Source organism: Malurus melanocephalus, unplaced genomic scaffold, assembly GCF_030028575.1.
Source record: "Malurus melanocephalus ecotype Western Australia unplaced genomic scaffold, MMel_1.1 scaffold_202, whole genome shotgun sequence".
Taxonomy (NCBI): domain Eukaryota; kingdom Metazoa; phylum Chordata; class Aves; order Passeriformes; family Maluridae; genus Malurus; species Malurus melanocephalus.
The window spans coordinates 687,827-700,243 of record NW_026623434.1 but is presented as its reverse complement, the minus strand read 5'-3'; the positions used below and the strand labels follow the sequence as shown (position 1 = coordinate 700,243).

The following is a 12,417-nucleotide window of genomic DNA, read 5'->3' as shown; positions in this document are numbered from 1 at the left end:
CTAACAAAAAAAAAAAAAAGTGAATAAGTAACACCAAAGCAGAAGRGAGATGATTTTTGTCTCTGCAGTTCGAGCCCTGCAGTATTTCCTCCYCTTCAGCTAACCAGTTTTTCACTGCACCTGAGCACAGGAAAGTCSTGTTTACTCCCTGCTGCAAACAGGCAAATTTTCTGCCAGCAAAACCTCCTTTTTTTTGAGTCACTGTGTGTTTGCTRTTTTYTTTYTTTTGCTTTTSTYACACATCTGAGTACTAAAGGCAAACACTGGTATTCATTAAGCTCCTTCTCCCTTTGACAAGCTTTCTGAGTGAACTTAAGAGTAGTGAACATAAATATTGAAATGACACAAAAATTCTTAAAGTTGCTTTTATGTCAGACATTGGGAAAAAAAATCCCTAAGATATAAGAAGAAAAGTGTTAAGCAACTTAACTGGCTAAACAGGTAAACTGTTTGCAGAGACATTTGAAGGTAGGGGAACCAAAACAACAAATGGACTAAAATATTTTCCATTTACTAAATTCAACCACCAGTTTCTCCAGCGTTCTAGCAGGATGAACTCTGACTTCATCTAGTACTTCAAAAATACAGCCAGTAATATAGCTCAAAGTCCCAAAATCTGTGTCATTTCATCGCAAAATGCAGTGCAGTCATATTTCCTTAGAAAGTCAGACTAGGGTCACACCACTGCAGATTTTTGTTTGTTGATTTGGTTTGCTTTATGGATTTTTTTTTTAAGTAGTATTGGCATGAATCCTTTATACAAGTTGTAGTTTGTAAAAATATATATCTTGCTATTAAATACTTTTTACTCCCATATTACTCTCAAATGAACTTTTTTTTTTTACAACTGACATTGAAATAGTGCAAACTATGAACTCAAACATTTTTATYAGCTTCTTATATGCAATAAAATTGCTTTTGCCAAATTTGTATGCAGCAGGAGCTCTTTTTGAAGGGCAAAATKTTTCTCTCTCTTTTGTAGCTGCTGCAGAGTTATACTTCACATCAATATTTTATACTTCACATTTTCTGCGATATGGGTGATTTTTACCCAGATAAAGCTTGAGATCACAAACTCCCAAATCAAGGACAACCCTCAGTAAATCAGATTTGCTCCACCTCAGATGTTGCTCAGCATCTCAACAGGGATAACACAGCAGTACAGGAAGCAGTAATGACTCAAGTTACCATGTTTGAATAGTGTACAACTGCAATTTGTAGACTATAGAGGCACAACTGCAAACATTTAAGAGTTTTATGTAAACCTAACATTTCTTACTGCTGCTTGTTCAGCACTGCATGCTCGCTCTCTGCAGTATTTCCCAACTGTCTTCCTTGAGCAGGCACAAATTAGTCAGATATTAGGCATATACCTCTACAGTTTTCTTTTACACACAAGTCTGCAAAACCAGGATTTCCTTAAACCTTTGTCCCATGGCAAAGAATGAAGGGGAAAACTTCTGATTGACATTACTTTTCCTTCTCTTTATTTTCATCCACTTTGCTTCCCAGGAGAAGACACAATTATTATCTGAGATCTTTGTCAGCAGAGCACTCAGTGGATACATTATTAGATGTCCATCTCACAGAATTTGTGTGCTGTCACCTTCCTTATCACACCAACAGAAGGGGAAGGTCCCACAGCACGGCTGCAGCCACGGCTTCCACACCACGTTGGACACAGAGAGCTGCTCYGGGACTGGAGTCAGTGTCCTGCCATGCTCCTCTATGGCTCTGCCAATCCTCCTTATGACAGAGTCAAAGAGGGGCTCTGTGTCAGCTGAGAGGGGTTTGGCTTCTGAAGGGTCTTGGGAGAGCTCAAACAGCAGAGGAGGGTCATGGTGGGTCACWCCTTCCCCAAAGCACGGGCAAATTCCTTTTCCATAGCAAGCTCCTGCYCCAGGTGGATGAAAGAYTGGRGTCACATAATGAGCCTTCCAAACWGCYCCACCTGGCAAGAGAGAAAACTGATGGCACAACTGCAAGGCCATAGAGAAAAATTCCTTGAAGCAATAGTAGGTCAGCTATTTACTCAGGASACATCTTCTCACACACCCTGGTACCTCCACCACCACAAATCAGATTTTCTGTGTAGACTACTGGCTTTGAAGATGGAAACCACTAGGAATATGAGAAAACTGCACTAAATTTCCAGTGTAGTAGTGTAGAGCCTGTATTTCTCACCCCACTTCCTATAATGCCCTCTGTTACTCACAAAAATGTTTTTGCTCTAAGATATGTCTGCTAGCCAGAATGTGTCATGCACAATAATTTCAAGAATCTCAGACACCAGTRCTGAAAAACACCAGTCAGGCAAGAAACTTGACAACTACCAAGAGGAAAACACTCATGTTTTGCAGTTACCATGGAACAAACATTTATACTTACTGTCCTTCTGATGCCACCGCACTGCGTGCAAGTAGGACCCACAATAGTGAAACAGAAACTCGTGCTCTGACTTCTGAGCTCTTCCTTGCAGTAAAGGCATCAAGTTTCGCCCATCAATCACCCTAATGTAATGGAGAAAAACCTTGTCAGGCAGGGGCCAACCTGACAGTGAACTGCATTTGTAGCGCTGCCTTTGTAGCACTGGCTGCATCAGTGCATGAGACAGCTCACAGAATAATCTGCTCATAGATTTAGAGCAGCCAGCAGACTGCCAAGCAAATATTTACATACCTAGGATTTTTTTTAGCTGTTTTTAGGCTTTTCTGTTTGTTTTTAATATATCATATCTGGTTCAATTCATTCCATCTAGCAATAAATAAGCAATATTTAGAGCTTGGTCTAGCAGAAAACAAGTAATTTATTCATTAAATCAATACTGATAATTGGAACATTTTGCAACTTTCAAAGGAACCTAAAGAAATCCCTTGGACAAGCAGAGGTTTACCAAACTTATGAGGTATCTGTAAGGGCCTGTAAGTCAATTCAGTTGATGCCAAAACAACCTCAGCCACCGATTTTTTCCTGAATAAGGCTGAGCCTGTGAAAGTGGCACCTGGTCTTTGGAATGAATTGCCATTCTGGCCCCATGAACTTCTGTGGCATATCTGTGAGTTTGCTACCTGGTTTGAAATCTCTGGCTAGGATTGAGGCAAAACAAGTTATGGGATCTCTGAGAATGATAAGACACAGTCAATTTTTAGTATTGATCTCTCCTATCAATCCCTCCAGTGGTAAACATCTCCATACCTGTCCTGTGGCAATGTTCCTCCAGCCAGATGAACAAYYGTGGGATARATATCCATAAGGCTCGTAGGTTCATCAATAACTGCGCCTGCAGGGATCACTCCTGGCCACATAAACACTCCTGGCACACGGATCCCTCCTTCCCAGCCTCCCATGCCTTTTCCACCTGCAGTAAAATGAATCAATATATGGAACTCAGAGGAAAAAAAAAATGGATATTATGTCAATCACTGATTTTGGGTGGAATGTAAAAGYATACAAGGAATAAATTTTTGCTGCAAGTCATGACACAACATGGCCCTGCTCTATTCTGTATTTATTTGTTGGGCATCAATGAGTTCTGGAACAKAACAAGAAAAAAGAACAAGCAAATCAGGAAATAGTCCTTTTAGGGAAAGGAGGAGAGAAGGGGAAGAGGAAGGGGTAATTCAACATAGTGAACTGTCACATTTTTTTCAGCACCTTTCACCTGACAACAAGACAATTTACAGGTAAAGCTGGACATCATTTTTGTCAAAATGATGTATAATAAAGCTTGCACATTACTGAAAGAAGAGGTGTCTAAGATTAAAACAGCTCTGTATGTCACTCGTATTTCAAGCTAAAAATGCAACTCATTCCAGCTTCAGCCAAGCAAATTGTTTCTGATTTTAACCTTCACGTAAAATTAGAAGGTTTTTCCTACCTTTATAAATACCATTCCAGCCACCTAGTTGGGCAGATCCATTCTGAGCCTCCAAGTGTCCTCCATGATCAGAGGCAAAGTATGTAAGTGTATGATTTTTCAAACCTTCTTTGTCAAGCAAATCCAGAATTTTGCCTTAAATTTAAGAAGACATATAGCAAGGTTTCTGTTAAAATATTGGACAGAACAAGCCAGACTTAYAATGTTTCAATAATGATCTTTCACAATGCCCTATAAGAAGGTTTTTATAGCTTAAATTTCTCTAGGTATTTTTGCCTTATTGGTTTTCCTGCTTTAAAATTCACAGGTATATGCATCTGAAACATTTCCTTCATGAAGGACACTTACCCACCATCCAGTCCATTTCTTCTACATTATCGCCATATAAACCATGGCGGCTCTTCCCAAGAAATTTTGCCGTGGTAAAGAGTGGGGTGTGAACATGTAAAAAGGAAACGAAGAGGAGGAACGGTCCATGCTTGTTTCTAAAGAACAAACAAACATMTTTTGTGTGTGCTTTTAAGGGTATTTTGAAGGGTTTCATATTTATCTATGCWGACACAGACACTAGGTCTAGACTGTACTCATATCTAGTGCATCCTCAGTGACAGAAGACGACTCCTCTTTTTGTATGAAGTGTGGGTGAGAAAGATCCTTTTCAGACARATTATTTTCAATTTCCAATGTGTAACCAGGCATAGCATTTGCGCAGTGTTTAAATGAATCAGATGYTTAACTTTGTTGACTTTTTAATTAAATGCAACTAGATACAATCTCATGTTTAATATTCACGTGGCTTTTTTAAGATGGCCACTTGTAATTTGCATTCTGTTTATTTTCACAAAGTATAAGAAAAGAATAGTTATTTTCCCGTTTTATAGAAAGACATTTGTTACACAAAAATATTATAGATAGCTGCGCAGGCAKAACCTGAATCTAGAAACCAACAAACTTACTTGCCTTCTTTTTTAATCCATAAAAATAGATTTAAAGTGTTTTGATATTTTAGCATGCAGTAATTTTGTGCATTTGACACATTTTTCTAGGTGTTTTGTATGGTTTATGAATAAGAACACAAATGAAGATTGTAGAGAAGYCTAAAAAGAAGCTGGCTAATCTTGGAATAAATGTGTTAATTACAGACAATAGGGCATAGAGGGATGGTCATGTATMATTTTTAAAAATCCATCTGAATTTACTGTAGCTTCCAATATGAGACAACTGTAATTAAATTGCAAGTGCATTGGGTTTCTAACAGAGAACTGGAACGTGAGTTTCAAAGCAATTTGCATAATGCAATTGTAGTTACTTGGAGAAAAATATTCTTATTGCAAGTGCCCAGCACAAGCCAGCTCCTTTACAAAAGACTACAAACCTTTTGATAAATGATTTTGCCTCCTTCAGCATGAGGAAAGCAGTCCTCTCTAACCTCATGGGCTGCTCAGTGATATCGTGGTTCCTCATCAGAATGCAGTTCCAATACTGCACGAAGCCATAACTGGAATACCAAGAAATGAAGAAAAGGCTGCCCACCAAAGTAAAACAGGTAATTATCTTCCAGCCAAGGGGAACCAAACCAGTCAGTTTGGCAGGAATGAGAGTGAGCACGGCAAGGAAAATTATCTGAGTGTAAAACCAAAGCTTAGCTTGAAGGACTGGATCCAGACCTGGAGATTTGTTGTTTTGACAGYTGTTTAGAAGTGTGAAAGGCATTCCATAAAAGTAGTCAAATCCATGATTGAGAGGATGGTGACAGTGGTCATTGAAGGATTCACAGTTAACACCTTGATGCCACTTTCCTGAAGRTTTTAAAGCATGAAAGAAATTAGAACATTATGGTGAACATCTCCAAAGCAGCAGCAACATTGTCAGCATCTGTTTGGAATTAGGTTAGTTACTCCATTTTTCCATGGCGTGTTGACACATGCTTCTCATGAGCAAAGATGCCCTGTGAAACTGGTGCCTGACCAGGTGAACATCGTGCCATAATGGGATACGGGGATGCCAAAAACCATCCCCAAATAGTCAGGCAATAAACAGATATATTTGTGAGATTCTCAGCTACTGAGGTGACAGAGGTCACATAAGACTGGAATTTGATAACATTTCTGTGAGGATCAAATAACTGAAGTACTTCAACTTGCTAGTTGGGTTAATTATGTTCCCTTCCAAACTTTCAACTAACAAGCTTCATTTTAACAGAAGATAACTGAAAGATCCAATAAATTTTTGGGCAATGTTGACAAACATATTACCAAAACTCTCACAGTGGACCAACTTTTGAGAAAAATTTTAAACCAAGTAAAATAAATGCTCACCATTATCATAATGAGACACTTTTTAATTCTTCCTGTTTTGATACTGTGTAGAACCATTAACATTGTCTTAAAACTCTTTAGACTGCATTGTATTTGTCTTCTTGCAAATAAGAGAGAAAAATAATAATTTTCTCCCCTCAGCCTTTTGGAGAGGTTTTGCATCCCTGACTAATTTATAGTTTGGGTTTAAAAAAAATCCCTAAATTCCCTTCACATAATCGKTTCATTGTTCAAGGTTATGTGAAACATTTCTCCTTACCTATCAGTCCAGTGGTGTATCCTTGCTGCTGCAGCAGCCTGGCAAAYGTGGTTTCATTGGCAGGGAGCCCTCCCGACCCGGCATTCCACTGCAGCGCTCGGTACCTGTTGCTGGATGCCATCCCTGACAGAAACAGCTCCACTCAGTTCTGCAGGACATTTCTTTCTGCTGRCAGAGGCTGGGCTGCCCCTGCCAATTACTGTGTGAGGAGCTCAACCTGAAGGCAGCAGTCCCTCACAAGATATAAAATAAAACATGTATTGTAAGCAGTCACATCACACTATCTATAGTGTGTTTTAGGTACTTTAGGCAGTCAAGAGCTGTACTTCAAAACAAATACAGTTTGGTATCAGTTTTACCATCCAATTGGTAGTAATTGGATGGTAAAAATAATTTGGTTTATTTTCTGTCTCTCTGAGTTACTGTGGTACTGTTCACCTAAACCAAGAGAGAACAGTTGTATCATGTTAAGCAGGAGACCAAACACATGCACTGAATTTTCACTTGGCTCTAAAAGCAGGCATCAAATTTTACTACATAACACCTAGTGAGAGATGTCCTGGGTAACCCCAAATGTTATCATATTCCATATCTATCCATGCCCCAAAATATTACCATCTCTTTAAGACCCAGTGCCGCAGTCAGAAACAKGGCCAGCGGGGTTGTCAGTGTCCTTTTAAAAGTCAGGGGTCTCAGGCAGATCTGCTTTGGTCTCATGGTCCTTGCTCAAGGCAGAGGGCCCTCTTAGCTTGTTTTTTGTTTCCCTCTTGCCATTTGTCCTGCCTCTTACCTTACTGATTTCTTGTCTCTTGGCTTTTTTCATGGAGCTGAGGCAGCAGGAAGGGACAGCTGACCATTTTCCCTTTGTCTCCTTTTACTCAGTCACCCCTTCCAGGTGTCACCTCAGAAGGGGATACTCCACCACTTTAAATTTCTCTTTGTTAGTAAACTGTTATTTTTTCACTTATAGCTACTCATACTCCCTTTCTTCCTGTTGATGGAAAGGGATTGGTTAAAACAAAAGGGGAGAACTCATTTTAGAATGTTCCCCTTAAATTGTCTTGAGCCAAGACATATCCATTGAATCCCTTCCCCACCTTTCCAAGGTACCTTACGGATGACTCAATCTCCCTTTTTATGGTAATTTTCTGTACCAAGCGCACARTGAACTTGGTCACTTCTTTTGGGAACCCTGTTTTAACCCCTTACCTCTAACCATGACCATCAAGAGGAATTCTGGTAGTTTGTCACCCAGGCAGTGTTGCAGCAAGGAGGTGACAGGTATGGCTGCAGCTGGCATTTCTCCATTCCTATTTATTTTTATCATTTAGATCCCCTGCATCCTATAAAGCAAGGCTAAATCTCTGTCAGCTGGCAAGGCAGTGTTTTGTCCATTCAGAAGTCTCTTAYAGAACCTTTGAGCCTCTAGTGGTGTATTTTCTGTCTCAGRCCAAGCAAATAGCTCAGTTCTCCTMTTCCAAAATGTAYTGGCTAYTGTSTTTCCTCAGAACCRTGCACMSAAATGTGTAATTCAAAATGGGCCAAACCTGATCGKATGGGGTATCTGCCAGTGAGGAAAGCTGCTCTGCTKGGRGTGCAAAGTGAAGCTGCAGCAAGGTGTTGGGTCAACTTCACTCCTTCTCTTGCCAAGCTGTCAATGTTTGGGGTCCTAAAAAACAGTTTTGAGTTTGACAGAAGCAAGGTAAACTGAAACTTGTTAAAAAAAAAAAAAGTCAAGAACTAAAACTTTTGAACAGTTTCCTTTTGAACAGAAAAAATAAATTTAAAAAGTGGACAAAAAAAATTACCACTCCAGGACTGGTAGACCGGTACAGTGTCTGGATAAGTACTGGGATACTGGAAAAGTACTGGGTGGATAGTGCAAGGCTTAACTATGCACAAAAAGGAACAAAGAAATTCATTCATGAGAAGCAGAGAAAATAGTATGAAAACAAGTGGCCAGAGAGTTAGCACATTGTGGGGGCAAGGGATTCCCAGAATGAACTTGAAAATAAAATGAAAATATTWTACCTTTTTTCTTTCACTGCACACTGTTTGTTTAGGCCCCAATGTGTGAATATATGCAAGCACTTAAATAMACTATTACTAGAGTCTTGAATTAAGAGATCAAGTACATTTCTATTTTGTTTATAACTAGGCTTAATTCCCCAGAATAGGGGCTCCCTGTCAAATATATTGCACTGAGAAATCTTTTACCTGATAGAATYGTTCCCATAACAACCTATATCTCCRATTCCAAGATCATCAGCCAGGAACAGRAGTATGTTGGGTTTAGAGTCCACAGCTGCACTGAGGCCAAAGGTGCTCCAGAGCAAACATGAGCTCAGTGCTGTTATGACACTGACACAGCTCCTGAAACACAAAAAAAAAAAATTACTTTTTATATACATGACTCGTAAGTGTTGGAGACTGATGTGAAAACATATCTGCCAGCCACACTTCTGTAGGGAAGCAGGGGAATAGAGTTTTAATGGTTTCAGTTCTTCCATCTCAACACCCCAGACAGGCTACTGCAGCCTTGGTGACTGCAGCCATCTATTGTCTGAGAAATACAATTTTCATCTTGAATCCGTGTCACAGATTTCAAAATGTATCAAAAACTTCCAAAACCTGAGAATAACTGTTGTTTCCGAGTTCCATAAATTCTATGAAAATCAAGCTTATGTTCAACTGTCACRTTGGCATTTTTGAGTATTTTGTCTCCAATAAGTAAAGCAATTCTGATTATATTTGGAAAGGAAGTRGAAAAACCTAAAGAAACTTCCCTGTCCAAATCAAAGTTACTTGAACTTGAAGCCATCTCCTCTACTGCTGTTCTAAGATGTCAACAAGCATAACTTATAATAAATATCTGCTGCAAAAAACCCAGAATTTACATTTTTACATATACATACCAGAATTTTCATAAATATGCCTAGGAAATATTGCTGATCAATAGCCTTAAAACCTATTGATTGATATTTTCTGAGGCACACAGTTATTGAAATATGTACTAATTTTGCAAGACAAGGGACAACAGCAAATCTCCAGCACAGACTGAGACTGCTCCTGCAAACCCTTTTAGGATTTGCCATTTTGATGCCAAGATCTTATGTACAGAAGCATGATTTGAGTGAATAAGTAATCATCACCTCTAACAGGCAAACCCAACACACAGGATGGTCTGTAAACGTGACTGTGAAGTCCCAGTTGTAAATAATTAACCAGTGGCTATGGGAATTTAACTATCCAGGAGCAAAGTTTAAGTTGCTTGGGGGATTTTTTTTGTACATTCTACTACTAATTTAGAACAGTGACAAACAGAGCTGTGGTGAAAGCTTGATTTAGGAGGGAGCACTGGAGGCTATTTCCATCTCTACACTTGGAATATTCATTTAAGGAAAGGAGACTTCTATTTGCCAGTGTAGTATAACTTAAGATTTTCAGGGCATTAGAGTGGCATACAGAATCCTTTCAGAGCACTAAAACATTAAGGTGGAGCTGCAGGGGGATGGTCTCTAGAAGGACTTCAGAAATAAGCAGACACTGACAGATGCTTTCAGTCGCTCAGGCATTCATCTTTCCAAGATGGGGACAAGAGGAGTGCTGTCTGCAACTCATTAAAAAAACAAAAAGAGGCAAATTATGGAACCTGCTTTTACCTATGTCTTCAGCCCCACCCCACTTCAGCCCCACCATCATTATATTTTCTCATGGTGTTAAGTGCTGGATATTTGCTGATCCCTGTAGTGATCCTGCTTGTGGAGAGAAAGGCTTGAGGAGATTTAGCAAAAAAAGTTTGCCTAGTTTATTAAATGGCTGAAGTAGGTGGACCTAACTCACCATGGATTGGTAACAACTTTTTCTACCCAGCAGCCTTGTCTAGACTCTGGGGATTTTTTGAGGTTTTTTTTTCAGGTTAGCTTTACAGAAAGCAAGCTTCAAGCCTGAAACCAGCAAAAATCAGCCTCTTCTTCCTCAGCTGTAGCTTGACATCAGGGAGCTCCCCCATCCTCCAACTATTTCAACTTGTTTAACATATTCCAAGATTAATCATTCTTCATATCTTGCAGTAAAGAGAAAAAAAGAATAAACTTACAGAGAATAAAAACTACAAACCTCCACTTCAAAAATACCATCTCAAGACCAAAACATTTATTGAAACCAGGCATATCYCATGTTTCACCCTTATCCCCAAAAGCCTGGCAACACCACTGCTCACTGGGAATCCATCAGAGTGAAAGGAACTTCTGATTCTTAAAAATGTTAAGAGAGATCCATCTCCAGCAGAAAAAAATGGAATAAATTCTCGTCAATTAAGCTAAAAGCTTGTAATTACACACAGCACAAGAATTTGCCTTTTTGCTTTCTTTGTCTAACTTCAAATATTGAAATAAATAATTTGCATACTGCTGCAAAAGCAGAGCAAAACCCCAAACTCTTTAACAATTATTAATATTTAAATAAGTGAATTATAATTATTATAAATATAGAAAYATTTACACGTGAAATACAAAAGTCTCTTTCTGCTTACTTGTTGGCAGAAAATAAACACTTGTATAAAAGCATTCTGCAGAACAGCTTCATTTCATTAACAGTAAATGAAAATGTAATTAAAAATCCTAACTTCATGTTGAATTATGGCTCTGGAAGAAGCACATTCAACACATCATATRCCACATATGTTCCATCCTGTTGAACCCTTTCTTCCATAGCTTCTAGGTGTACAGATATTCAGGAGAGGAGAGGGAAAGAGAGAGAGAAGAAATTAAAAAACTCCCAGCTGGTGTGAGCACAGTCACTTTCTCAGTGCCTGCAGCTGGTGAGCCAGAACCAGGTGCTGTTCATCAAAACACAAGGGATGCCCTTGAAAGAAAGATAGATGCCAAAACCAAGAGATCCAGGAGATTAGCAGTTGCCTTTTTTTTTTTTTTAATTTTTATTTTTATTTTTTTTCTTTCCAGGGAACCAGCTGCAATTGTGCTCTCTGGGGGGGGACACAGTTTTCAGTGGCCTGGAAAATATCAATATTTGATTTCTGGTACCATGATTATATTACCACTTAGCTTTTTACATTGTCAGTAAATAATACTCTCGTGGCAAGTAACCCAAAATTTTTAATTTATTATGGYCACCCTGTTCTGGCACTGCAGCACCTGCCTTCAGAGCAACAGCAGCAGGAGATGGTCTAGTCCTRGGCTATAAAATACCTCGTGCATTTTCACATTGCTATTAGCAGTCCCTGGTCTAAATGACCTAATTGTGCCTTGTGGCTTCAAACTATTCACCCAGGAACACACAACTTCCCTTMCAGCCAGGACAAGAGAAGTGCGGAAAATCGGAGACAGAAAGAGGGCAGGGAAATGAGATTAAAAGAGCAGCAACMAGGGGCATGGTTACTAGAGAAACAGTGAACACAGGGAAGCAAACCAGAGATAAATCATGCTTTATGTTCATCCCTGTGAACAGTCACAGTAATAATAAAAATAAAAATAGCAAGCCCCCAAAACCTGGCTTGAAAGGGAAGGAAAAGGGAAGGAAAGCACGGCTTGTTAATTATTGCACTCTGCTGTTTTGCCTATCACACACTCCAACCCTAATCACACTATTTTTTTTCACTATTTATGATCTGCTGGAGCAACTCCACCGGCAGATGGCGGCTGAGCGCTTGGAAAAGGAGGATGGAAGTGAGTAACAGGACAGTCTGGAGGCTTCCTGCCCCTGGGAGAGCAGAGTTCGCTGTTCCAGCACAACTTCCCAGCCCGGCCTCACGCGAAGCAGAATGGAATCTGCCTGGGAAAGTGCTGCCTTTGGTGGATACCCCCAGCCCCACCCCGAAGGTGGCATCGATCGATGGCAAATCCACCCCTTACCCAAAAGATTGGTCAGCTCTGTTCAAAGAAAGGGGAAAAAAAAGTTGTCTCCAAAGGAAAAACATAGGCAAGGTTTGGGGGTTTTTGGGG

The 12,417-nt window shown here is 39.6% G+C and overlaps 1 protein-coding gene across 6 annotated transcripts in view; it reads right to left on the bottom strand.

The window, feature by feature from the left end:
* Window positions 1-719: 719 nt before the first annotated feature.
* The window catches only part of LOC130577904 (arylsulfatase D-like), a 29,557-nt gene continuing 17,859 nt past the window's right edge, over window positions 720-12,417 (bottom strand). For 4 of the 6 annotated variants that reach the window (XM_057373572.1, XM_057373570.1, XM_057373571.1 and 1 more), the window contains exons 5-11: window positions 6,455-6,577; window positions 5,253-5,676; window positions 4,226-4,362; window positions 3,878-4,012; window positions 3,196-3,358; window positions 2,389-2,510; window positions 721-1,894 (exon numbers count right to left, since the gene is read on the bottom strand). In XM_057373572.1, the coding sequence (XP_057229555.1) occupies window positions 1,584-1,894; window positions 2,389-2,510; window positions 3,196-3,358; window positions 3,878-4,012; window positions 4,226-4,362; window positions 5,253-5,676; window positions 6,455-6,577 (1,415 nt within the window). In that variant the 3' untranslated portion in view covers window positions 721-1,583. Of the gene's footprint in view, window positions 1,895-2,388; window positions 2,511-3,195; window positions 3,359-3,877; window positions 4,013-4,225; window positions 4,363-5,252; window positions 5,677-6,454; window positions 7,941-12,417 lie in introns of those variants that run through there. The other 2 variants (XM_057373575.1, XM_057373574.1) reach the window with 2 other exon arrangements.